Here is a 27981-nt window from a genome sequence, read left to right as displayed (position 1 = left end):
CTTGTCTGTACAGCACTTTTAGAGGTGGGATCATTAAGCCCAAGACAAAGTGAGTGAGAGCAGCTTTGTTGCCAAGTAGTCTACATCTTTCCAAGAATGGCAGAGAAGGTTTTGTACTTGTCGGAATCAGCGGTGTTTGCACACAGGTAATAGGTAACCTGACCATTAGTCTGTGATCTTTTTTGCTAGAAGTGACCACCTGACAGCCGTATCCTCCAGATAACATCATGAGGGTCAGCTCTCCTTATATTTAAGACGTTTCCTTGAACATAACATCAAAAGATATCTAATCTTTGATGACAAAGCTGTAACTCATAAGCAGTATTTTACTACGCTTTTAGCTGACGCACGGCTGATACAAGCCCAACATGGAGCTTTTAACAGACTGTTTTGACTGTTAAAATGTTGCTTTTCCTTTCTTTCTGTTTTCCAGGACTGTATGTCATGTTTGTTAGTTGTTATTGGTCCCCCTTGTGTGGTAAATCACAGTTGGAGAAATAATGCTTTAGCATGCCGACAGAAAAATGGAGCCTTGTATAAATACCTGCGCAGGATTAATGTTGGCTATCTGTCAGTTTTGTTTTGGTCAGCGTGTTTTCATCCGAAGGGAGCAACTAATCAGGTTGCAGATTCCAGTTCAAAATATAAATATTGACATCGTATTTGCTCTTTTAATGGATCCCGATTTAGGACACTGCAAATGAAGACTTTATGGAAACATTAACATATCTCGGAACAGTTCCCAGGTTTACACTCTCACCGTCTTGTCATTGCTGTCCAGATTACCTAACCTTAACCTCACCATGAGATACATGACATCTGCACATAGCAGCGATAGCTAAAGGCATGATGACAAGCTGCCTCCTGCTCTCAGAGAGACTGAAGGAGGACATTGATGATAAGGGCTGAGCACAGAGCGCTGCGATGTGTCTTTGTGCTGCAGTTGGGGACGACACGTGGAGAGAGGGGCCTTTGCAGCCTCCTGCCTCTCAGGGCTCCTTTGGCCTGTGTATAATTGATGAGTGGAGTGAATAAGAGATGAGTTTGTGACTGTCAGCCAGCCTGATGGGGATGGACAGAGCTCAAGTTTGGCTCTCCTCATCTGGCTGATGATGACAATGATGGTGATGATGATGCCCGTGTTTCTTCCACAACTCTGTCCTGGACTCTGCCCCGGCTGTATATCACAGCTATTGTCACTATTCTACCTCTTCTGGATGGCAACATAAAGACAGAGGGACGTGCCAGAAAAGAAGAGGCAAGGAGAAGAGGAAGAGATGAGGGGGGGGGAGGGATGTTGTGTGGGGGGAGATGAAGAGAGTAAGAATGGAAGATAGATAAAAGGAGGGCAGAGGATAGGAGTGGGGGAGGGGACGGAAACAGTCAGAGAGTGGAGAAAAGCACTTAAAAGATGACATGCAGATCAGGTGTAGAAGAAGAGAGAAATATTCATTACAGTCAGAAAGTTTTTAAACGGTTAGAAAGGATGTATGGCAACATACAGCATCCATTCTGCCTGATGCGATACATCAGCCAATAACCTTACTGAGCAAAAATATTCTCATCCACAGTATATTTCTTTATTTGTAATCATGCCGTTTTCAGTCTCCTCTCTCTGAGGAAATAGAGGCAGTTTTGGGTAGGAGACATGGAGGACTCAGATGTTCAGAGGTAGGTTTTCCCTCATCACAGTGAGGTCAACTACAGTCAGCAGGATTTGGTTTGCCATAAGCCTTTAAAATCCATGGTCTGATGGGATAGTTATTACGCTGGGAGATGAGCTTTCCCTGCATGTACAGATCATTGTTGTTCCACTACACCACAGGGGTCAAGACCTTTACTGTGCCTGTATGCTCTGACTGAGATTGATGTGAACACACACAGGTTAGGAGCACAGAGAGGGAAAATGTCAATATATGCCCCTGTCATATAGGAGCGAGCATCTGGATATGAGATGGCAGGGTTACCCTTAAACAATGTGGTGCAGAAAAGGGAAGGTGGGCAAAAAGCTAAAAAGCATCTGACAGTTTTTACTGGGGAAAGAGTAAGAATGAGTGCTACATTTACACCAGTTTAAAGGATTCCTGCATCCTGCTTAAATAAAATGTTCAAAATATGACATTTTACGTCAGTTTTATTTGGGAATATTTGTAACACATCAATTTAAAATGCCCCAGAGGGAGCCTCAATGAATATCTGTTTTTATATTTAGAATATCTATTTTCACTCTTACATGCTGCTGCTGTGGAGTGTGTGATGGAATTATTTGATTATAAATGAGCGCAGAGGCAGGAGGTTTTAACAGTTAAACTCCTTTAACTCTGCTCTGTTGAAAACGTATCAAGCAGAGTTATAAGGTAATGATTGCGAGGGTAGTGCCGGCGATGGCGCGTGTTACTTTGGAAATGGGAGGACAGCAGCGTGCTGCTGTGGTGTGAATACATTACCAGGGTCGTCCCTGAATCATTTTCAATCTGTGTCCCCTTTTAATAACCATTCTGCCATTCTGAGACAACAATTTACATATCAATGTGTTCCTTCAGAGAGGGATTACCAACAGAAATTGGACTTGTTACAGATTTGATGGAAAGAAGCGTTCTACAAATGGCTCATAAAGGAATGCATTTTCTCCCTCCCTGACATGAATGCTGATGCTAAGTTGTCATTGTAGCGACCAGAGATAACTCAGCTATGTGCAAAGCTGCTACAGGGTAGTTTATGGATGATACTGTAATGGATGGAGGTGAATGATAATTGCCTTTCAGCAGATAATGATCTTCTATACTTTTCAGCATATAAGTATTTACATATTTGAATATTTTCAAATACTACATCCTCATAGATGCTTGTTTACTGCATGATAAATGCACAAGTACGCAAATTGTTTACCAGCTATAATCTTGCAATTTCAAGGTCATGACTCATATTATCAATGCCAGATGGGCTGTAATGAAACTGAACAATGTCACAAAGAATCAGGTGGTGATTTGGTTTTTGTATGCAGTAATCCACATTGTACACTGCATGTACTTCAGCTCCAGAATCTGGACTCAGGCCTGGCAAATTTTCAGTCAGTTTTTGGGTCATCACACCATCAGTCTGTGGAGCCATCAGCCACTTAGTCATCTTCACAACTACTGGCAAGCAATGAAATTTTGTATGGATATCCATGTCTCCAGAGATTTATTCTTGATTATTTTTCATGAGGATCCTGAATATCCACTGATTTAATTTGCTTTGGGAATTCAAGATCTGATGTTCATATTGCCGTGATATTCACTCAGCACACTTGACAGTTTTCCATTTTGGACTCATCTCGAGCTTTCCTCTTCCCCTCAGGCCAAAATGTCAAATTTGCACTATATCTCGTAACCTACAGTAAGGAGCACATTGCCATTGGAGCACATTTATTCTCCCAACCTTTTTTGATAACCCCTTTTGATTTTTATGACTCCATTCCCTTTCCTCTCTATTGTCACCCTCACAAAAACGTCTAAAGTTTCACCTTAATAATTCACTGTCAAATAGACATTTCCCAAGTGATGCCATAGATATCTGATTTTTAAAGGAACGCTCCTCAAAAGATGTTTCTATTGCTCAAAGACCGCAATCTAAATGCATATGCCGTCCATAGATGTCAGTCTGCTCCATCCTTTGAAAATGAAATGGAGACATGCTATATCCATATGCTATCCATTGGTTTTTGGATAGCTATAGTGCTGCTATTGAGAAAGAAAGTCTGCACTTTACGCAACCGCCGGGACCGGGTGACTGACATTTCTGCTAATGCCATCACATGAGCCGTGCCATTTCAATGAAGACATGGACAGATGCCACCCTGTGCTCACACCACTGTGACCACACAGGAAACTCCATGTCTCTCTGTGTTTTCAAGTGAAAGCCTGCAGAGGTAAATTCTTACAGCCATCTATGGAAGCACGCTGCCTCCTTAAACGTCATATGTTGAATTCTTCAAATGATCAATGAGCACAGGTGGCAGCACGGAGGAAATGCAGGCGAGTGCAGTACATGCTAAGACATCGCGTGGCCGCACAAAAACATCCCATTGTTTATATAATGCATTTTCCAGCTTCAAATGAATCTCAGACATGGCAAGTTGCGTGTCTGAATGTCATTTACAGCTAAAATTTTGCAATGTGTTGACCTCAGACGAATCCCATTCGTTAACAATACATGGTCCACTTTTATAGCCCTCCCTGTAGTCTTAGGGAAGTAGAAGCTTCCAGAGCTCAAGGACTCTCTCTGCTCTCTGATAGACTGTACTCTCCCTCCTCTACTTTGTGTCTTTTGGGGGAAGGTGTTAGCTGGATATGAAGCAGGCAAGTAGGCAAGCAGTGTAGCAAGAGGAGCTGAGAGTTTCAGCTGAGTCCAGCGTTTTTCTGTCCGCTCCCTGATGGCTCCCAGATGTTTTTTAAAGCAGCCACACTCTCTGCATTTGCTCTCTTTCTATCTTTTCCCCCTCTGTGAGTCTCTCTATCTCTTCTTTCACATATTCTGCCCCCTCTCTCTGTCTGTCCTTCCAATTTTCCCTCCCTTCAGGGATCACACCCTTCCCAAAAGTGCTCACTTCACCTTGTCTGATCGTAATCACCCCTCCTCAAATAAACAGTCGTTCTCCACACTTGTTCTCTTTATTTCTCTTTTGCGTCTCTCTTTTTCCCTCTTGTCTCTCTTTTCTCAGCTTCTGGCTTCACCATCAAATGTATTGCCCATGCAAAATGCATGCAATTCTAATGCACTCTACCACCAGTAAGATTCCTCCTGCTGCTCATTCACAAACAATCCCAAAACATGGAGGACAATGGCTTCACACATTGCATTTGAGTACTGAAATGCATTTGGATAAATAGCAGATGCGCTTGACCTATGAGTGATGAAAGTCTCCTCATGCATGAGAATGTGTTTGTGTGAAAATGTAAAAGAAAGAAATACAGAGAGGAAGATAAAAGTTTAGCTGAAGTTCTGTGAATGAAAACAACAGTCTTAATGGACTGTCAGGCTCCATTCACCATGCACTATAGTGTATACAGCCTTAAAGGAATGCACCAGTTTTTTAAATGACCCATTAATTAGATTAGTGGGTCATTAAAGGCTCTTGAACATCATATTAATCATTTAAAAAGTATAGGCAGCCGGTTTTATCTCAAAATTAAGAGGATGGAAACTTATACCAGCAGGTGAAAAGACGGGTAAAAAAAACCCCTGTCAGGTGAGTATTAAATCAAAAGGCTACATCTGCTTTGAGATAACGTTTCCTAAGTTGTCCTAAAATACAACTTATTCTGTTTGAGGATCTTTCATACAACAAGACTTTAAAGTTGTGTTCCACCCGTAGACTGTAAAAAAAAAAAAAAGGATGTACTCACCGTGACATCACCCATTGGTTTGTGGACTGCTGTTTTGAAGCCTTGAGTTTAGCATTTTGACCGTCACTATCTTGGATTTGACCTTCGCCATCTTGGATTTTTGGAGCCAGAAGTGACTATATTTGGACAAGAGGGTGGAGCTGACCCTAATGCTAGCTGCTACCTTGGTTAGCACAGTACATTTACAGTCAATGGTTAACTGTGATAATGCTAATGCTAATTTTCACTAGCAAAAAACAGGCGTAAAACCATTAAAACTAAAGGTATTTACCAGAAAAACTGACCAGCTGAGGGTGCTTAGTACAACCAAATGCTGAGCAAGACTTTTTTAGACGACCAAAATGTTACAGTTAACCTTCATGAACTGAAAATGCACTGTGAAGTAGTGGCAGCTACGGCTATACTCGGGTTACGCCATGGTTACATGCTTTAACGTCCATTTTACCTTAAATCAGACTATAATTTACAAAATGAACATCATGATTTATTGATGAAGACTTGAAACTAGCGATTGAGACCATAAACTAATTAGGAAACTGTTTACTGAGGTAATAAATCCAGTGTGAAGTAGGGTCATTTTCTCAATAGACTTGCATACAATCAGACTTCTTTTTGCCCTCTGATGGCCATTAGAGAGAATGCAGGTTTAAGGCACTTCCACATCGGCTTTACTTATCAGACTGGGTGCTACACGTTTGGTTCCACTGCAAGAACAGATGCATTTCAGTGGCAGAAAAAACAGAAAGTTGTGTATTTGCCTTTTCAAATACATTTTATACAATTATAACTACATCTTTTATACTGTATTTATTTTAATGCTCAAAACTGTCTATTAATTTATTGTACAGCAGTTGTTGAAAACATCTGATTTATTGATCCTTTTTTGTTGCTTGTGTTGCATTAGCATGCCCCTTTTGTACTGTATGTTTTTTGATGTTTGCAGTGTTTCTGAATGTAAAGCTCATTCCCCGTAATTGTGCTTTTGTATGTTTTTAGATATTTTCTGTGTTCCTGAATTTAAACCATATTTCCCTAAATCTTTATGCTTATCCTCATAAAGCTTGATTGTTCACAAGGGCCACTGTAACAGCGCTGTGTAAGTCCTAAAAGCTAAATGGTGGCTAGGCTCCGGCATGTGAAATTTAATGATGCATCCCACACTTTGGAATTAGGAATAACAATGTCTTTTTAATTGTTGATATATCACGCTCAACATGTCAGAAACTACGTATTGGATTTGAACAAAATTTAAAGGACTTATTTGTGTGATCGTTTAATTTGGGCATTTTCAAAATATTCCCCTAACCTGACTTTAGGGGGATATTTTGCTGTCTGTACATCCTGCACAACATCTTTGATGCCAATTAATGTCACCTCTTCTTCCCATGCTCCTGCCACAAATAAGTTTAAGGTAATATATTTTCTGCTCATTGGTGCACTACACCTCCACATCATTAATGGGCACATAATCTTTGGTGTTGACACAACAGTAGATTTATATGAGAGACATATGTGACAGACTGCTACTCTACACTGTGTGACTGGAGTTCTTCCTCTCTCTCTATACAGGTTTCACATGAGTGTTCAGCGACAGATAGACACTGGAGTTGACTGTAAACACTGTGATCTGTTTTGATGACGCACAACCCAGTGCAAGCTCATTGATATGGAGAGGGAACTAATGGCACTATCTTCCTCATCAGTAAACCCATTCCTGTGATGTTGACCCAGTGAACTCCAGACTCTACCACATATTTAAACATGTGTTTGTAGATGTGCATAAATGGAGCAAAGCCGAAAAGTTCACTTTGCTACTTACTCAACTCACTGCAACAAATGTCAAACACACCCTCTGCAATAAGGCAGACTACTTAAAGGAATAGTTCAACATTTTGGATAATACATTTGTTCCCTCTCTTGCTAAAAGTTAGATGAGAAGATTGATACCATTCCCCCTTTATCAATGCAGTATCAATCTTCTCATCTAGCTCTTGGCAATCAAATAAGTGTATTTCCTAAAAGTCTGTTTTTAGGATTGTTTCTTTAAATTCTCAATGCCCTGGTAATTCCTTTGCTCCCCAGCTTCTTCTATTCATGTAGTATTTACATTTATAAACAAGATTGCTTATTACCAGACTGATCATAGTGTGTCAGTACAGCTATTTGGAGGAATAATCTTGTTTTTTGCAGCACGTCCTGCTGTTGGCATTCTTGCAACTCTGTCCGCCGGTTGTTCTTACTTTATATCATCTGTCGGCCTAAAACATGCCTTTCTACTTTAAGAAGTTTGGTTGGGATCATGACTTCTGCCTTACTTCTACAGCTTATTTATCTAATACTTGTGTTAATGTGCATTTGTAAGTGATCAAGGGATTGGTGCAGTTAGGGTTTATGTGCTTGGCAATATGGCTGTCGATGCTGCTGGCTGTTTTTTGTTCTCTCACAAATCTGTGTCTGGGCAAAGTACTAACTTCTGTGGCTGCTAATTTTAATTTCTGAGCTCCTGTTCTATGGTTTACGCTGCTGCTGCTGCTGCTGCTGCTGCTGCACTCACCCACACTTACCAACATGAGCTTATATCATCTGCTTAATATGTAACACGTCATAGTAGAAGGCTGCCTGCCCTAAGCCATAATTTTTGTGTACGTTAGTAATTATCTGCTACATGTCATACTTTGCTGCTGCATATCAAATGGATTGGTGGGTTTAGATCTGTTTATCTCATGTCACTGCATATTATATTCACAGCAATGGTTGGAAGTGTTTTGTTGAGTAATGGCCACACAATGTTATGGTGCCCTCACATAGAAGGTGAGTCTAGTGGATGCTTGCTGCACAGTTTGCAATTGTGCAATTGTGTTAGTTTATTCGCAAAGTTTATATACACAAACATTATAAGAGTGTCTCATGGCATGAGCAATTATCATTTTTTTCTTTCATTTAATTTATATTTCACATACATTTTTTGATCCTCGCCTGCCACAACCATAAAAGTGTGCTTTCCTCACTGTAACGTAATGAAAAACAGATTATGTTTGTGGTTGTGGTGATACTGGAGTTTGAGCAATGTGATGGGGAAGAGATCCACTGGGAGAAAATTTCCTCTTCAAAAGAGACGGGCATGAATGTAATTATCACACAACAGTGTCTATAATTAGCAGGAGTACAAGCTGGTGCACTTTAGCACAATGACAAACCTTGCTCCAAATTCTTTGAATCATATTACTCTTTCTTCTTGTAAAAATGTTCATTATTATATGATGAACTGTTGACCTGCCTCTTCCTGCAGTCATCTCACTCTATTTCTTCGTCAGATGACCCCCTTCTTGTTCTCTTCCTTCCTTTCTTCTTTGTTTCTGCTTCATTTCCATTCTTCAAAAAGAATGTGTACCCTGCAGTTTTTTTTCCCTGCCCTCTCTCCCACTGATTACTGCTTACTGTAAAGACTCTTTTCCATTATATCTCTCCTACATCCCCTCTCCTCCCTTTGTCCCTCCCTATTCTTATTAAAAACTCTCCCACTTTAGTCACCCTGGCCCAGGTCCCACTCGCCTCCACTAAATAATCTGAGGCATCCTCCAGGCTCTTCAACTCCTCTCTGTCCTCCTTCCCTCCCTTGCACCACTCCCTGTCCTCCCTCTCTCCTTCCTGCTCTTTCTCCCTGGTTCTGCATGTAAGGAGTGACGCACAGCCCTGCTGTCAGGGAGAGATAGCAGACCTGACTCTGGCTGTGACGTCATCAGGTTATCTCCAAGCTGTTCTTCTGCACAGCTCAGACCTGCCACACACACACACACACACACACACACGCACACACACGCAGACACTTGCAGGCGCTTGTAGTATTTGACTGCACATAAGCACAACCATCAAGATTATGATGCTGCTGCTTGTACAGTATGAGACAAATGCACACCCAATCAGTCACGTTTCATACCTCCAAAATCTCAAACCAATTATCAGTGCACATGTCTTAGTGCCGCACTCCTGCGGGCCAGTCATGCTCAGTCTAAATCCCTTACACATCTACTGTGTATACAATTATTAACATGCAAGATTTTTCCTTTTCCCATGTCTGCAGCTGCAGTGTTCCTTAGACTTCTATTTGAACAACCAGATCAGATATACTGCAAAATGCATAAATGATGACTTCTCCTACTTCATATGGCAACATTTTCAAATAATTGGAAAATTGAATGGAATCTTAATAATAAAACATATGTTCTTTTCTTTCTTCCCTGTCTTTTCAGAGCTTTATCCATGTATCCTTATGTTTTATATGATCATTATTCTAATAATAATAATTACTTTATTTTTTATACCACTTTTAAAAAACAAAGTTACAAAGTGCTTTACAGTAAAACAAGTAATAAAACCAAAGCAAGATAAGACTTTGTAAATGATACAAAATTATCATTTAAACAATTACAACAAATTACCATAAATTGGGAGAAACTCATATGATAAAAAAACAAGTTTTAAGTTTAAGTTTTAAGGAGGGATTCCATATTTTATTGTCAATGCTAAGATGAGTTGTAAATACCCAACCTGGCGCTAAAACATGGAATAAATATAATCAATCAGAAACATACAACAACCAGAGAAACGAAGGACCATGAATGAGTGGGTGTTACGTTTCATTGTCATCAAAAATTACTGATGTACATCTGTAAAATGTGAAAATTGTGATAAATACCCTTTACAGTTCCCTCCAGCCCAAGATGACATATTCAACCATAAAAATAATTGACTATTAATTTTCCGTTCATCTAAATCAATTAATCAACTCATCATTTCAGCTCTAAAAAGAGAATAAGGCAGATAAAAGAATATTCAATATATAGAATAGAATATAGAATAGAATAGAATATAGATATAGAATAGAATGTAGAATAGAATATAGATATAGAATAGAATATAGATATAGAATAGAATATAGAATGCATGACATACTGCCAAGTGAAGACCTGCTCCAAAGACAGATAATGGAAAAGTATCCCAGCTGTCTAACCATTATTGGGGTTAATTTGGAACCAGTAAGCTCCATTGCTGCACCATCTCCTCCAATAATGAGAGGAGAGGTCTGCTGTGCTGTGCTGTGCTGTGTTTTCACAGGTGGGCAGTGGACCCAGACTATCCATGATGGATGGATAGGGAGGTACCAACCCCTGGACAGCTGTTTCATCAAAACTCTCAGCTTGTAATTAGGTTCTCTGTGTACTGGATATTTGAATGAGCATATAAATTCATAATTGTTCTGTGTGGTTTGTGTTTATATTTCCTTCTTTGTTTCTCAGTGGCTGTGAAAAAGGTGAAAGTGGGTCAAAATCTGTTTATTCATTCCATGTCATCATTTGGGATGCAGTCCCTTATGTCCTGTCCAGTTTGAACCCTTCCTCATATGGCTTGCCTCTAATACAAAGGTAAGCTTTGTTCTTGTTCTTTGTTAATGTGACAGCATTTATCCCTGTGGTGCTGTCAAAAGTACGCCAGCTCCGCAGAGAACTCTGCAGGAACAGAAAGCATTTTCTTTTTTTTCTTTTTTTTTCAAATAAAATTTTCAACGCCTGATTTCACATTTGCAGTCAGTCTTAGAGTAAACCGCAACAAAGTCCCAAACCGATTGGAACCTTTACTCACAAAGCAAAAAAAGGAAAAACAGAGCCACTCTCTCAATATTCCTTTGAAGTGGAAAGTCAGGCAATGGAGAAGTTCAGTGGGTTTGGGTGGGATTCACATGAATAAAATTGGATGGCCCGCTTTTTTCCATTTCATTGAATTCAAATCAGGACATGACGCCAACTCTTAGATGTGTCGCAGAATTTGGCATGGCCAGCTATGGCAGAGACAGCTGTATCCAGCAGCCCACACCTCCTTCAGAACTAGAAAACTCAACCACCCACATCGTCCCTGCATTTTGATCATCCTGTTCTTTGTTATAATTTATGGATCCTTTCCTTTCATCAGATTCATATTATTTTCTGATTTCTTTGAGAAGAATAAAGAATGTTCCAGATTTCATATTGTTCTCATATTGCGTACAATTGCTCTCAGGATACATCTTGCTTTTATAGAGTTCAGCACTTGGCTGAACTGATTCATAGTCTTATCATAATTAGGACTGCCAGACACAGGCAGATGTTTGGAGTGGTGTCTGGGTGTGGCCAATGACAATATCTGAGGGCAATAGAAACAGCAGGATAGGCTTCCCCAAAGAAATGACGCAGAGTATGAGAGCAGAGCTGCCGAGTGCTGGGATGGATGGCGTTTTCCCTTGTGTTCACCAGCTTACATCAGCCAATCATGATGCAACATGGCAAAGGAGAACAGGCTCACAGTAGACATTGCAATGTTGCAGAATAGCACTTTGAACATGAACTTTGTGTGAGAGTATGATGTGACATCTGCAGCTTAACAGGCGAACTCGGATCAGTTTTCTTTTTAAGCTGGGGCATAGAGCACATAGTACTGTGACCATTTGATCACAATCTCCGCCTGTTCACTCACTGAATCTGAGCTCTGTGGAGGAGGGATGGAATTACACTTCTGTGAATTTAGAAATGCTGGAACCAGATAAAATACAAAGGAGATCAAATGTGCTCAATAAAGAGGTGTGTTATACATTCGAATAAGTGGAGAACCACTCATATCTAATCAGTTTAGTCAGATGTCTGTCAACTGAAATTGAAAGTTTTTCAGTTGACAGAACTTTAGGTGTGGACCCTGCGATTATCACTAACAGTATAAAAAGTTGTGGTTTTATGGTGGAGGGGAGACATAATCCCCCTGTAAAACCATAACTTTTTGTTTTTACCCTTTGATTTTTGTACAGATCAAACAAACCGTAGAGGTGCTGGTATTCAAGCTAACTGTTTCCCCCTCTTTCCAGTCTCTATGCTAAGCTAAGCTAACCGGCTGCTGGCTGCAGCTTCATATTTGGTGCACAGAGTGGCATCAATCTTCTCATCTAACTCTCATCAAGAAAGTGAATAATCTTATATCCTAAAATGTTGAACTATTTCTCTAAAGTTAGAGCAAGTTTAAGTATATTGTTCTCAAAGGTCTGTTAAGTTGAATATGCAATAGTAGTTTTACAAAATGGTCCACTTACTAGCTTCTTCTTTCAGTTTGGAAAAAAAGTTTTTAAATATGTGACAACAATATCTCAACTGACAATATCTTAAAATTTTTGACATTTAGGTTCCTTAAATTATTATTATTATTCTAAATTGCAGCCAGGATATGTAAAAAAAAAAAAAAAAAATTACTTAAAGGGGACCTATAATGCTTTTCCTTATTTTTAGTCATGTATATATTATGTTACAGTGTCGGATGTTCGTATTAAACGTGGCCAAAGTGTCAAATAATTAGGTAAACGTACGTAGAAGTAATCCCTGTAAGCAAAAAGCACTGGCTTCAGACTGCTCTGAACACTCGGTTTCCAGCGCTCCGCTTCACTAACATTATGGCATTTTTCCATTGTTTTGGGTGTAGTCACGCCGAGCCATGACCCGAGTCGAGCTGGCACGCTGTGAGTCTTTTTCCATTACACAGCACCGGCAAAGTAAAATAAGTTGTTTACCTGTTGGAGGTGTGCTGGTCATCTGCAGCTCTTCATCAAACGTTAACTTCACTGTGGCTGTTTCTGTTTGTACTATTCGTCCCTGCATTATTTCCAACTGATCCACTGAATAAATTGCTCCAAATATCTCAATATGTTGTTGTTTCAACTGGTTTTTAGTGCCGCTAACAAAGCTTCACTAATTCAGTGAGGAACTTGTTTAATTTCCTGTAAATTCTTCACAAAAAAGTCTCCTGTTATTTAGTAATTTAAAAGCTTTTAATTTGATGCAATAAAGCAGAAAATGTTGGGTTTGCATTGGTGGTAACTTAACATGACTCTGATACGGCTCTAATAAGGCTTCCGGAAAGCTGGCCAATCAGAACAGAGTGGGCTCATGGGCAGGGGGGCCTTTAAGAGACAGGAGCTTAGACTGCCTGTTAAGAGACAGAGGCTGAATTGAGTGGCTGCATAAAGGGCCAGTTTAAGATAAATAAGGAGCTTTTTGAAGTGTGAATCATTCAAAACTGCTCTAACAGAGTCCAAAAATAAAAATATAGAGCTGGAAATGAGCATAATAGGTTCCCTTTAACTAACTGACCTTAAAACTGTCTTTGGCATTTCTGTTCTGCAATTTCTAGTTACTTATTGGCTGACATACACAGTACTGATATATCTGCACTAAGGTAATATTCTGTTGTATTGTTACACTTTTATAACAGTTGTGATTAAGAAACACTATTTCATGTGTATGAGTCACTGTGTGGTTATTATCAGTGTCGATCAGGTGTATCAGATCAGGTGTAACATGCCTCTCCTAAAATATGCTGCATTGTTACCTGGCCTTTTAGCTTTACACTGTTCTAAACAAGATACATACAGTAACAACAATAAATCATAGATAACCTTTCACTTACATTTTTAGAGAAACTTTCCGTTCACTCGCACCAGTGAGAACACTGATCATTTAATGAATTTGTTTAAGTGAACTGTGTTTCTAGTGTAGTTTGCTCTGCATCAGCCTGCAATCAAGCCATATTTCTGCATCACTGTGGGGATGAATGAAACAACTCTTCACATGTAGCCACCTGTGGTCCAGTTCTCTTCAAATATGCAACATGCATTGGTGTCCTCCATAGTGTTCTGGATACACTGATTTCTTTGTCAGACAAGTCCACGCCATTAAGCCAGGCTTGATTTATTGGAATCTATAAGTAATTTATAAACAATGCTCCATAAACAATTCATGGTTGTGACAACTGAAGAAAGTTAAAAATGAACTGATGACACGGAAAATGGCTTGGAGGAAATCACCTGAGAATGCTGTCAGTCACTTCTGATTACATTAGAGCTCTCATCATCATAATAAATTTATCATGTAAAAAAAACAGATATAGTGACAATGAAAATACATTTATGAGCATAGAGGAAGACTGCTCATTCTTTCATTTTTTTTTAATAATTCACCTTAAAAGCCAAACCACACTTGTTACAACTCTGTCAGGATGGATTCAAGAATTTCCACAGAATTAGATGCCAATCCGAAAAATAATTGAAGTATAACTGTCCAAATAGAAAATGCCCCAGTTCAATCCTAGGAGTTAAAAGGTAATTTTATGAATTTATATCTTCCAATTGTCCTGTCACATCATGTTACCTTGATGTTTTTGAAAAATGATTTGAATTCTGGCTATGAATTGTGAGATACATACCGATAAATCACATTATTATAATGCATTCATGCACGTTCCTGAGAATGGGTGCACATCAATGAAAGATAATAATGTACAGTGTGAATGAATGGGAGGAGATGGGAATAGCTTCAAAGATGTAGGAGTGTTTCTTCTACTTCCTGAATGCTCCAAACACATGACAAGACACCAGACGGCACAGTCGTCTCTTGGCATAGATGCATACAGCAGGCAATGTGTGCTGATGACATTCCTCTTTCTTTGGGATCTCCTGCAGGTGTGGGTAGTGTGATTCATCGCTCATCTGTTTGTAAGTCAAATGAAGGAGAGAGCAAGGACAGAGGGATAGTGACCACCATCCTGCTGTGGCTTCAGATGTGCCAGCGAGCCTTTAGTTCTCTCCATTATGGTGTCGAGTGAGAAGTCAACAATCTTTAAAGGAAGTTTGTCTCTTGAGCTCCAAGCCGTTAACCTGGCAGAGGGAGATGATGGGTGAAATTTTGGTTCTCCACAGCGATCAGAGGCGTCACAGGAGACATAGACAGCGCCAGAGCTGGGAAACAATCTCTTCATTTTCTTGACATTAAAAGAATGTACCGTTTGCAAATGTAATGACTCTAAAGAGGACAGGAAAGAGATTAGTGGGGAGCTTAAAATGGGAGACAGATAATTGTGTCCTTAGTTTGCTTTGGCAAGATCCTTTACTCACTGAGCCAGAGAAATCAAACAGGTCAATGAACTATAGAGACAGCCCCAAAACCTCAGCCAGTTTCATCAGTCACCCTTCACTGATGGCAGATCTCTTCCTGAGTCAGTGTATTAAACTTATGAGGATTCACATAATTCACACTGCAATTTTACTTCTCACTGATTGCTGTGTGCACTCAATAAAAGTTGTTGCCCAGTTCACTTCATGCTGACAGATAGATAATAAAAATCCAAAGCGTGTCCAAACTTCATGTTCTGATTACAGGCCATTATTCATTTCATTCAGTGTTGTTGTGTAGCTGGAGAGGATTTATTAGGCTGACTGAAGAAAGATGACTATCTGTAATGTTTGTAAGAGTGTGTATTTGCTGTGGAAATGTCCCCGTGCTTGTACTTGTTGCTCTGATTCAATCTACTGTATAATCAATTAATGAGGTTTTAAATGACTGCTCCAAACACTCACTGTAAATGTTTACACCTGTTCCGAATGACCACCCTCAAAGTCGGGGTGAAAATCATGCCGTCATAGAGAGGGGCGAACCGCCATGAATCATAAATATGTGAATAATAGTGCTTACTTTTGGACAGTCTCTCTAAGGCACTGATGACGTTGCATGGTGTTATGTGAAGAATGGAATAGAATAACAAGGAGGACTGGAGAGAGACTCGTGTGCACACCGGCAGTGGTTTGTCGGGTAGTCGGTTTCAGACGCAGCCCCCCTTATTCTGACGTCAGAAAGTGTATTGTCAGTATATATGTGCCAGTGTACTGTTTTTACTATATACTGTGGTGACACATACAGCGCCAACCATTTTCATTAGCATGATTATTGCCACTTTCAGTGGGCACCATGACCGCAGCACAGTTCTCCTGTCTTTATTAGCAGTCTTATTTTGACTAACCACACAAAAACACCTCAGTCACCTCATCAGTCAAATAGAGTCACAGCAGTCACAGCAGGACCAGAAAACCAGGCTCTTGTCTGTAAAGCTCTAGTTTCTCTTGCAATGACTTAATATGTTAACATTAGCTAGTCGATCTACAGAAGCATGGCTTGTTTATGGTTAAAGCTGTAATATGTAACTATTCCGCATTAAAATATCTAAAAACGACCAGACCTATGTTATATATTTTGTCGAGTTGTGTACTTACATTATTCCAAATGTTTCCAACAATATTCAAACCCAGAGAAATCAGTAATTTTAATCGAGGTAACAGTCTGTTTCATTTGGTTGCCAGTTGCCAATGGCGTCATACCCCTCTATCAAAGAGTATAAGTGCACAAGATGCATGTGTTGGCCTTGTGGTTGTCCGCCACGATTAGCGTCTGCCAAAGAATATACACATGCAAGATAATATGTCAGCATTGTGGTTGTCCGCCACAATGGCATTTACCAAAGAGTATACGCATACAAGATAATATATCGGCATTTTGGTTGTTACTGAGGATAACTTTTAACCGGATGAAGGATTTTAGTCATCGAACATCTGGATCTGAAGTTATCAGAGAAACAAGCTGAGCAAACGTTAGCAGCAGCACGGCTAGCAGCCCCTCCCAGATGTCCTGTGCCCGCCGAGCAGTGTCGGACAAAAAGTGATTTTTTCATGTGAAACTGCTTTATTCAGTGTTTTTACTGGTTTTAATCCCCATGTACGTTTGTTTTTAGAGGAGGAGACCTCTGCGGATAATTCAGCTCCCGGTAAAAACCTGATGAATGTCTGGATCTTAAGTTATCAGAGAAACAAGCTGAGCAAACGTTAGGAGAAGCTTGGCTAGCAGCCCCTCCCGGACGTCCTGTGTCCACCAAACAGCGTCGGAGAAACACTGATTTTTTACATGAAACTGCTTTAATCAGTGTTTTTACTGGTTTTAATCACTGGGTCTGTTTGTTCTGGAGTAGAGGAGACCTCTGCCGAACGCTGAAGTAATCCTGAAATGGAGAAGCTGGTTGTTTAACAATGAAGACAACAACTCCCATGATCCCACGCTACTTCCCATGTCAGCAAACTCTGTCTTTTGTTATTGTATGATTTAGAGACCCCTAGTGGCAGAAATTACATATTCAGCGTTTAAGTGAAGTTTGATACAGTTACGTAGTGTAGATAGCATCTTTGACACTCTTTGGCACAAGTTCAGATTTTGTTGCACATTATTTGCAATTAGAAGTAGTTTTGTATTGTAATTGTAAGTAGTTGATGATAAGCAATAGATCACTAAGTTTGGACCAAAGTATATAAATGTATTTGAGTGTAAATGTTCAGTCTTGACCTTGGAAATAGTACTGTAAGAATTATCTTAACTCTCCATGATAACTGAGCCAACTTAATACTTGAGACCATGAGATGTGTTCAAAAACTCTAGAAAAAACTAGTAAGGGGACCTTGAGTTTATGTATATAGTTTGTGGGCAAAACTACTGTATGTAAATGTAATTTGAGTAATTTGAACAAATCAAGATGTGATTACTAATTGAGCTGTCACATGAAGCTTCACTCAGTATTTCCTTGCATCATTTGTTTACATGAAATTCAACACTTTCATGGGCTGCCACCCTTCAGGGTATCCAGTGATCAGGTAGATAATCTCCTGCTGTTGTCAACACGACAGTAGAAGGCCAAACCTAGAGGTTGCTGTGATAGATTACTCTGGTGCCCTCTGCACTGTTTATCAGACCTCTTCCTTTTTACTGCCCGCATCTATCAGACTCACAGTAGTTAAATACTGAAGATAAAAGCATATAGTGCAGGGCCCACATAAAAACAGCCACTCTACTGATTTATTAGGTTGTCGTCCACCAAAGATCTGTGATTCTCAGGGCCACAGTGCAATGACGACTGCCCTGCAACATGCCATGCATCCAGTGTTGTGTTGTATCCACTGACAGCTCTATCCACTGTGCCTCCTGGCAATAATTGTCACCACTTTAATGGCTCTGTTTTTCTGCTTTGATGCATTTTCTCATGTTGGTGAAACATTGAGCTACTTGGAACATAGTGTTCTTTAGATGGCTGGCTGATGTTGCTCTAAAAGCCAGCCTGTGGCACATGTTGCCTCACAGTTTGCTGTTCCACAGGTGATTGTAGCGCTGCCGCTTTTTATTCACTATTTGAAATTCAAAGGCTCTTTTGATTTGATAGGACTTGGGGAAAACGCATCTCCTGTGTCCCACCCGTAGTTCATCTGAAGCTGACACCATGATGGTTGTTTAAAATGTGTTGCCTGCAGTTCTTCTCTCTATTTGATTGACATTTAGAGATAGCAGAGGCTGATGGAAAGGGTCTGTTTGCTCACAGTGTCGCGGGAGGAGGCTGCGGAGCCGAGAGAGAGAGACGGGAAAAGATAGACAGAGAGATAGAGAGAGAAAATGGGCAGAGCATCCTGAACTACGATAACCTTAAGTCCTCCTCTGATGACACATGCTCCCATCTCTGACTGGGTTGATTATGGTGACAGTATCCTTTGCTCATGTGAGTCTAGCCTCTCTGCATCACATTCCTATGATGAAGACACTGAAAAGGAAAAATGGTCTTTGATTGCTTTGGGAGCAATACCTCTGTGTATCTCTGCTTTTACTACATCTCACTGTTGAAGATGTTGTTTTTTTTTAAATAGTAATAATCTTGAAGATTTTCATTTAAATAAAGTCTGTTAAGTCACTATCTATTGCCCAATGAGGCAACACATTGGTGATTGAGCCTATGGCTCACTGATGAAACCCCTTCCATTTGCGGTATTACAAACTGGGTGTCATTGGTGAAAAATCACAAGTGGCACACAGTTAGTGACATGTTTTTCATCTCCCAGCAACGGTTGGTCTGCCAGAGAGGGTAGGCAGAGCTAATACAACAGACTCGCTCATCTTCAACTCACTTGCGTGTGAAGCGGTGCACTGTTTTTTCCTGTCTCTGCTAGCGTTGCCAACAGCCAACTGACTGACGTCATACAGGCGACACTGTTTGGATCTCTGGGGAGTGAGGTCCAAAAACACACCTGCAATTACAACTTGTCACCATAGGTGCCACCAAAGAGAATGAAACAGATCTTTAAGACTGTTGCTTTAACTAGAAAGAAAGATCTGCTTTTTAAAATATCAAATGAAACCTTTGATAATATTTTTAAAAATAACTTAAACAGGTTAAATCTGTTCTTTTGCAGAGCCTCTGAACTATATACCTGAGATAACAGATTAAATAGTAGAAAAAAACTGAGGGGATGGATGGGATCACTGACTTTACAGTACATTTTTAACATCTTAAATACTGTTTGTTTATCTCTGTCTGTAATCAATATAGGAGGAGCGCCAATTAGAGAATGGAAAGAAAATACTGATGATGAAACCCGACAGTGTTCATCTGTGAGAGTAGAATTAACAAACAACACTTTATTTATGGAAGTCTAAGAGGAAGTGTACAGTTTGACTTGAGATAACTTTACCAGTCTGTTGATATGGAGTCTGGGAAAAATGCTCTATGGACTCACTGAGAGTTTTATGGCACTTAAGTGAACTGTGTTGACCCGCTGTCACTATGTTTTTACTGAAATGTTTTGTTTATCCATTTTGATAAATTCCTGTCATCTGAATTATTAGGTATTAAGTATAGTTTTAATTATCTGCTATGATCGTGTGTGAGCTATTGATCTCTTATAGATGCTGACGTACATACTGTCCTTGTCTAGGGCCACATATTTAATGCCAAAGCATTAGATAATGAATGGCTACGCTGAATAAATCTGTAGATAAAAGAGACTGAATGTAATATTCTGTCATCTGCATCACTGGGGAGGGCTTGGACGTCACTTTTCTGAAAACATCTCACTGTGTGGTCGAGTGTCTGTGTCTCTAACGCAGCTTAGTGGAGCTTGTTGGCCCTGTCGCAAGACTGGAATGTTCTGTGTGTGTGATCATGTGCCTCATTGTTGTGAATATTTGTGTGTGAGAGAGAATGTGTGTTTTGTCTTATTTCGATTTTTTTTTTTATTCGAACATTATTTTACCAGGATAGTCTCTTGAGATTGAAATACTGGCCAAAGCAGCCAGGCAGTATGTTACACAAACCAACATCAACTCAGAGGGAGGGAAAAGTAAGAAAAGAAGGAAAAACATTAAAAGGCATTGCGAGACTGAAACGGGGGCATGCACATATATACTGCATACACTAATGTGTGCGTGCATATGACTGTTATTGCATGCATCCATGTCTCAATCTCAAGACCTTCTCCACAGCCACTGGCATTTTTTTCATTGCATCATGTTGTCTTATTTCATCTTTTACATGAAATCATGAGGGAAACATGGCGAGTGAGGCTATTGTTTATGCCTTTTACATTTGGTGGAACTGAATTCTTACATGAATTTTTTTTCTCCATCTTGATGCTCTTCTTATGCAGGAAATTTAACATACATGCTTTCAGTCGAAGTAGACTCTGAGCCGGTATATGATTAGAATCTTCCAGCCTGACCACAACCACCACTGCCGTCACCGCCGCTGCCACAGTCCTTCTAAGAAATAGATCACCTCCAAATATTGTGTTATGTAACCTTTAAACAACTGCAGATTTCTCTCTCTGCTTCTTTCTTGAGAGACAGCGGACCACAAGCGTGCCTGGAGGCCAGATGCAGATGATGGTCTGTCAGTTTGCGGACCCATGGTCAGGCCATCATGATGATATTAACACTCCAAGAATGTCTGTAGCACTCACTCTCAACCATCTTTCCACCCTCAGCTCGAGCAATGTAGGCTAATTCTTCCCTGCAGAATGTGGATTGTTATGAAGGATTGCTTGTACAGTATGTTTGCTGAACCGCAGTGCTCGCTCTTTAGGTAAGCCTTTTTTTTCTTTGTGGCATATGCAACTCCTCAAATTGTTTTTGTCAAAAAGTGGATGTATAGTATGAAGAATAGTAAGAGAAAGATTTCAGATGAACCTCTGGGTGAGGAAATTTTGACTGAATACCTTTTGTCACCAGTCTGTCTCAACTTGGGTGTAAACATCTACTCAGGAATGTGTGATGTGGTGGCAACAACAAACTCAACCAGATTTGACCATTCAAGCAGCGCTGTGCAGCATCAGAGAGTGTAAGCGAGGACAGATGAAAGGACATTTTTCATGTATCACAGAAGTCCCCCTGGATCTGCTCATGTCATGCACAAGAGCGTCAAATACTTTGAGGAGGTCAAGCTCGCTTTCATTGGCTCCATCTCACCACCTGATTCCAGTCTCTCCTCCTTTCTATCACTGACCTTTTTTTGTGATAGCAGCCCTGATATGACGAGGGTTTCATGAAAGAAATATTTAGACAGATCACAAGTTTGAGCCCCTGCTTTGAAGCCCACGATGGTGGTGTTGACAGCAGCTACTGGAGCGCCTAATTAGGCTGCGGAGACTGCACCTCTGTGAGGGCTTCTCTGATGCAACTTGGAAGGAACCCAGCTAATGCCACCACACAGTAGCACTGTGCAGATAAAGCCTCCAGGATAACTTATTAGTGTTTACACTGTGTCACATACATCCCCAGCATAGATTTACATTCAGGATGTAATTGCAGAATGCTTTGGAGAATAGCCGGGAGAAGTTGTTAAGCTGTTAGCACGCTGATCTGAAACGTGAGGTTTAGCAGGGGTGCAAGAGCTGGACTTGGCATATCCCTCATGTTTGATGTACAGCTTGCTGAACATAAATCTTGGCCCTGAGTTCCGTCTTGATAAAATATCTGAGGCAGGAAAGTGGAATGGCTGTCGCCTGTAAAGCCAGCTTCCTGTATGGAGCCTCGCTCTGCGGGGCTTGTATGAATTAAACATGGACTAGGGCCATTATAAATGACAGGGTCAGAACAGCCAAATAGGGATGTTGGAAAAACAATGCGACCAACAGAATCTATCATCTCTGCCAGCTCAGTGAAACTTTGTCAAGTAAGGCCAAGTCAGCAACTATAAGACTTCAGCTCCAGTGAATACTCTAATACTGAAATGAAGAGGGCCTGATTCAAATGAATTTGACAGTAATGGCTGGAGAGGAGGGCAGTGACGTTGGTTGTATACTGTGGGATCGCTGATGGTATGTTGTGAAAGATAATCTGATAGAGACTGTTTCATTGTCTTATTAATTCACACATGCACAAAGAAGACAAATGTCATGCCACTGTATGTCCTTGACAGGTTATTTTTCATGTGCATTAGGTTTTAATTATATAGTTTAGGAGACACCTTTGAGGTCATATACTGTATATGAAAATTAGTGTTACTCTTAAATTTTAATATTTTAATATTTACTATTAATCCTGTCAAGCTTTTGTTTAATTTAATTTAGAGTTGAAATGAACAGTTTAATAATCAGTTTTAATTATTTCAGACATTTATTAAGCAAAAACTGGTTTCAGCTTCTTAGATGTGAGAGTTTGCTGCTTTTAGGTTTTGTACACCTGGTGAGATTTGAAGATGCCAGCTTGAGCTCTAAGAAATTCTAATCAGTATTTTTCACTATTTTCTGACATTTTATAGACAAAAGGATTCATTAATTAATTGAAAACAATCAGCAGATTAATTGATAATAAAAATAATTAGTTGGATCCTAATTTGTTTAGTCTGACACTGTGGGCCCCCACTCCATCAAAATCAAGACAACTGCACCACAGTTTGAAAAGCTCTGGTTCAGGTTAAGCCCAGCTTGTAATATCTGTGTAGATGATTTGTGGCTTGTGAGATGCTCTCCTCTTTCCTTTAAAAAATGATCTACACTTCAGTATTTGGTAGATTTTCAAACAAAGCCACACTGACATTTCCCACCATTACTGATGTCAAAACCTCACTTAGCTTTAGACACATTGTTTTCAATCTGAAGTGGTCACCCAGTTAGAAGTATGGAGAAGACAAATGACAGCTTCATGTAGAGGGTTATTGCATAGTGATCAAAGAGAAAAATCTGATTAGGACTGATGAATCATAATCTATCAATTGCTGCAGCAGCCTCAAATGCACTGTGATAGTTTCCTCTCAAGGCACTGGTTTGTCTCATTTGCACAGCTTCTTTGAGGCTCGGTGCCGAGACGCTGGCAGCTCCATTTACTGTAAATCTTTTACTTGATAAAAGTCTGTATTTGTTTCATAGGTCTGAGATTTGTTATCTGGAGAAGGAACACATACATTGATGAAGTGGACTCCTGAAGAACGGTGGAAGGTGACCAAAACACATCTGTCTCTCCTGGTGAAAATAAACCAAACATAATTAACACACAAGGTCTGGTGATCCTTACTGAGCTTGTTTGAGCAGTAAACACTGTTGATTTTGTTTGATTCAAAACATTAACAAATTACAATTAAGGAATTTTTTAAAAAGTCACCTTATCCCTTAGCAGTGACTCCGGGCCCTGTTCCTCATACACAGATAACCAAGTTGACTTGATTTGATTGTTGATTAATGGACACGAGCCTGGATTTTTCAGCTTTTTGAAACTGGCCCAAGATTTATCTGGGCTGTTATTGTAGAAACAATGCCCTCAGTTCAAACCTGAAAATGTATTTCAAAGTTTATCACTGAACACAATTCTTGAACTAATGTTTAGTTACTGTGCAGCTGCTCTTTTCCTTTGATTCACCAATAGAGCAATGTTGCAATAATTATGGTTTTCAGAGAAAAAAATATGGGCTACTGAGATCTGGATCTTTTGGTGTTTAAAGGGTCCTCACAACTAAGCCTTTAATGCTGAAATATATATATATATATATATATATATATATATATATATATATATATACACACACATTAAATAACATGTAATAAAATCAATAGAATTAAACAATAAAGGAACCGATAAAAATTTAGTCTTGGCCACAGCAAAGAAGACTGAACCTGGGGAACCAACAATATGACATTTTCATTTGATAAAATTTGGACATATAGATGTATATTTTTTCACATGCATAGTAATAAAACATATAAAATATATTTGTGTCAATAGTATACGTATATTGCAGTTATGCAACATTATACTTAATTCAGATCAAATCTAAAGTAAGTTAGTAATCATTGCGGTAAATTAGATTATTTAACTCATTTTACTGGAAATGAGATACACAATCTAACATTTCATCTCTTGTTTTGATCAGTTTTATGATGGCTCATTTCAGAGTTCATATGTTTTATATGAGATATTCCTCTGAGCTTTATTTGAACTCCTGCTCAGCTGCAGTAAAAAAAGGCTCTATCTATAAGATTTGGTGATGTGCCAGCCATTCTCACTCATGTTACATTTAAATATAAGAGCTTGCGGTTGTTCAAACTAACTTTATTCATGAACCAATCGATTCTCAGTTTACATTTGAATGACCAAATTAACTGGATGATGATTAAGAAAATCATTTGAGCTTGCAGGTTTTATAATTGCCTGTATTTGTTAAATATGAAGAATAGTTGATGTTGTTGTGGAAATTTTCTTGAGAAAGAGACACATGGAGACATAAAGAAAGCATTAAACATTGTTACTTGTTGAAGCAGTTGTAGACACCGTACAGTCCATCACATCATCAATAACAATTATACAAATGTCCACACACAAACAAAAATACAATCATCTTGTATTTTTGGAGAGAAAGCATGTTGTTCAGCCAGCCCTTTCTCTAAAGATTGTTAACTCAAACAGCTTTATACCTCTTCAGAAGCAAAGCTAAAAACAGTCTGGTCCCTAAATGGACACTTCCACAAACCGTTACACCGTCTTACAAACAAGTATGGTCTCTAAAACAGAAGGCTTAAGACAAAGATATCTCTAGCTAACCCCAGAGGTCAGCAAGCAATCCTCAGATAGAAACAGGTTCAAAAGTTCAACTAGCCTAGGAGTAGGATTTCTTCACCAACATGTATCCCCAAAATGACAATGACATTACATCACATTCAGTTGATAACAAACATTGACTCCTTAGTTTGAAAACATTTGTAACATATATACAAAAGATTTATAAAATGATAACCTACTATTCAATTTTCTTTCACAATGTCTTAATGAATGTTCCTCCAGCCTTGTGTTGCACTATATGACCTCACGATAATAAATCTCTATGACTAGTGAGGAGATTTAACCGTTAATTCAAAACAGAACATATAAAATATATATACAAAATAGAATGTATACAATTTATATACAATATGCATACATACTGGCATTTTATCATATAGGTCAAAGGTCAAGGTCACCTATGGTACATTGTCAACAGGGACAGATTTCAGACTATAAAGCTCTTACTTTTGTGAAATTACAAGCCACTAACAACAAAGATCTCAGTTATAAGATGCTCTTTGGAAACTGAGGTAGTCCTTTTCATCCCTTGACTTTATCTTCTCCACTTTCAACGTTAGACTTTTCCCCAGCAATAAATCCAGTCGCTTACAAAATGCTCTAAAAACCATCTAATTGTACATTGCTAACCAAACAGATTCCTTTGTTGATTACTGCAGAGACACACCACAAGCCAGCTGGAAAGTTTCCCTTGTAGATTCGGCCCTAAAGACAGAAAAGCAGAAAGGAGGAACGTTGGTGGGGTGTCAGGGTGGCCCAGTATTCAGAGATGCCCTCCCCAGACTGAAAGGTCAAGGATTTGATTTGGACATCAGCAAATACAAATTATCAGTGTATCAAAGTATCCAGGTCATGGCACCAATTAAATTTTAAAATATAATTGGTAAAACTGTTTTACCACACTTATATGTCTTATTCCTAATCTTTTCCCCCCTTTTCTGTTGTGACATTGTTTTTTAAGTGTGTCTCGCTGGGTGTCCTGCAGTGTTAGTATGACTGTATCTCTCACATTCTTCCTTGTCAGATAGACTATCGTCTAGTGTGGTCTGAAAGGTAAACAGGACCCAGGGGGGTCTGGGAGCTCCAGTCTGCATTCACTCCTCAGTGTCAGAGTCAAGTGTTGGCTAATGGAGCCTGTCAAAATCCCCGTAGCCTAAAACCACCTGCCTTGAGAGGCCTTGTGTGTGGATGTCAACGCACCATAGTTGTACCCACTAGCCCTGCAGCTAGACTCAATACTGTGCTGTCACACTTGATTTATACACTAAGTGGAGAGGAATAAATTCTATAATTAATCTTAATTAAGTCCTGGTAATCCTGACAGAACTCTATTAGCTGTGACTTGTGTGACCTCTAAATTGAAAATGCCTCTGTGTTGGTCAATATGGTAACAGATCTGCCGTAATTTAGATTTGAGGTGCAACTAAGTGGCAGTGTTATCATGTTTTTTGTTAATATTTGTTTAATATATTTAATATTTTTGAATTAGTTTAAGTCGTTTAATATATGATGTGTACATATTTCATTGTTTGTTGAGTACAGTGCTGCCATGGTGTCTGGGTAAATAGGTACTATAATTTATAAATGATCCAAATGGAGTGTAACATACTAGCATCTGCAAACACAACATACACACACACACACACACACACACACACACACACACACACACACACACAAAATATGCATAAAGAATGAAACTTTCCACTCCACTATGTTTATTTGACAGCTTTAGTTACTTTTCAGATGAAGATTTGACACAATGGATAATATAACAAGCTTTTAAAATACAACACATTGTTAAAGATGAAACCAGTGGTTTCTAACCTTTTTGTCTTTTGTCTCACAAAAAGCAGTGTGTAGTCGGGTCACATTTCAGATGTCAATGAGTTGTGAACAGCTGCACCAAATAGTGATTTTTCCCTCTAAACTTCTCACATGGTTTCATTTCAATAAATGTTCAAATGATCCAATATATCACCAAAAATCAAAGATTAGAGAAAAAGTCTAAAAACTGAAAACAGATTTGTGTCTCAGAACTTTGTTTTTTCTTCTTTTCTCTCCCATTAATCATCTCACGACCCCTCAGATTTATCTGGTGACCCTTTGGAGGGGCCTGATCCCTAGGTTAGGAACCACTGGACTAAACTATCTAACTGTATATAAAGTAGTTGAAACTATCTCCACCTCCAGCAGCTACAACAGTAACATGCTGCTCTAACACTGATGCTCCAGTATTAATAATCTAATGATGTCATATATAATAATATATCAGTCAGAGAGACCAAACCACTACTTTTACTGCAATATTTTAACTACATTTTGATGCTAATACTTATGAACTTTTACTTAAGTAGAATATTTCATGCAGGACTTTTACTTGTAATGGAGTATTTTTACATTGCTGTATTGCCACCTTTAGTTAAGTAAAGCATGTGAATACTTCTTCCACCACTGATTGTTGTGAGTGAATGAATTATTCTTTTCAGACCTGAAACAATTGGTTGATTAATTGACTAGTTCAGTGTTGCTCATCACACGGCCCGAGAGCCTTGTGCAGCTCACCAAGCTTTAATTGGCGGCTCGCATCTCAGTTAATAATAAAATAATGCAGCCAATACACATAATTCACAAGGATTACAACAACAAACTACATATATAACATGAAGCATGCCTGCTTCTGCTCATCCCAGTATTAAGGTAAGCCTGTTTTTAATTCAGATTGTATTGGCTGCATTACATATTGTATATGTTGTGGCATGACAAATTAGTAGGCAGATTTACTTAATGGGTGGGTTTTGGTGTTGTGTGATAGAAGTGGCTCTTCTATTGACTGTGTCCTG

General features: G+C 39.2%; 1 protein-coding gene across 5 annotated transcripts in view; it reads left to right on the top strand.

The window, feature by feature from the left end:
• Positions 1–23553, top strand: part of LOC121897028 (zinc finger protein aebp2-like) — a 55445-nt gene extending 31892 nt beyond the window's left edge. Inside the window, exons 9-10 of one of the 5 annotated variants that reach the window (XM_042411263.1) lie at positions 10685–10810; positions 23455–23553. In XM_042411263.1, the coding sequence (XP_042267197.1) occupies positions 10685–10810; positions 23455–23494 (166 nt within the window). In that variant the 3' untranslated portion in view covers positions 23495–23553. Of the gene's footprint in view, positions 1–9468; positions 9617–10684; positions 10811–14916; positions 16459–18641; positions 18807–23454 lie in introns of those variants that run through there. The other 4 variants (XM_042411262.1, XM_042411264.1, XM_042411266.1 and 1 more) reach the window with 4 other exon arrangements.
• The last annotated feature ends 4428 nt before the right edge of the window (positions 23554–27981 follow it).

This window comes from Thunnus maccoyii, chromosome 5, assembly GCF_910596095.1.
Source record: "Thunnus maccoyii chromosome 5, fThuMac1.1, whole genome shotgun sequence".
Lineage (NCBI taxonomy): Eukaryota > Metazoa > Chordata > Actinopteri > Scombriformes > Scombridae > Thunnus > Thunnus maccoyii.
The sequence above is the reverse complement of the archived record's forward strand: the minus strand, read 5'-3'. Positions and strand labels throughout refer to the sequence as shown.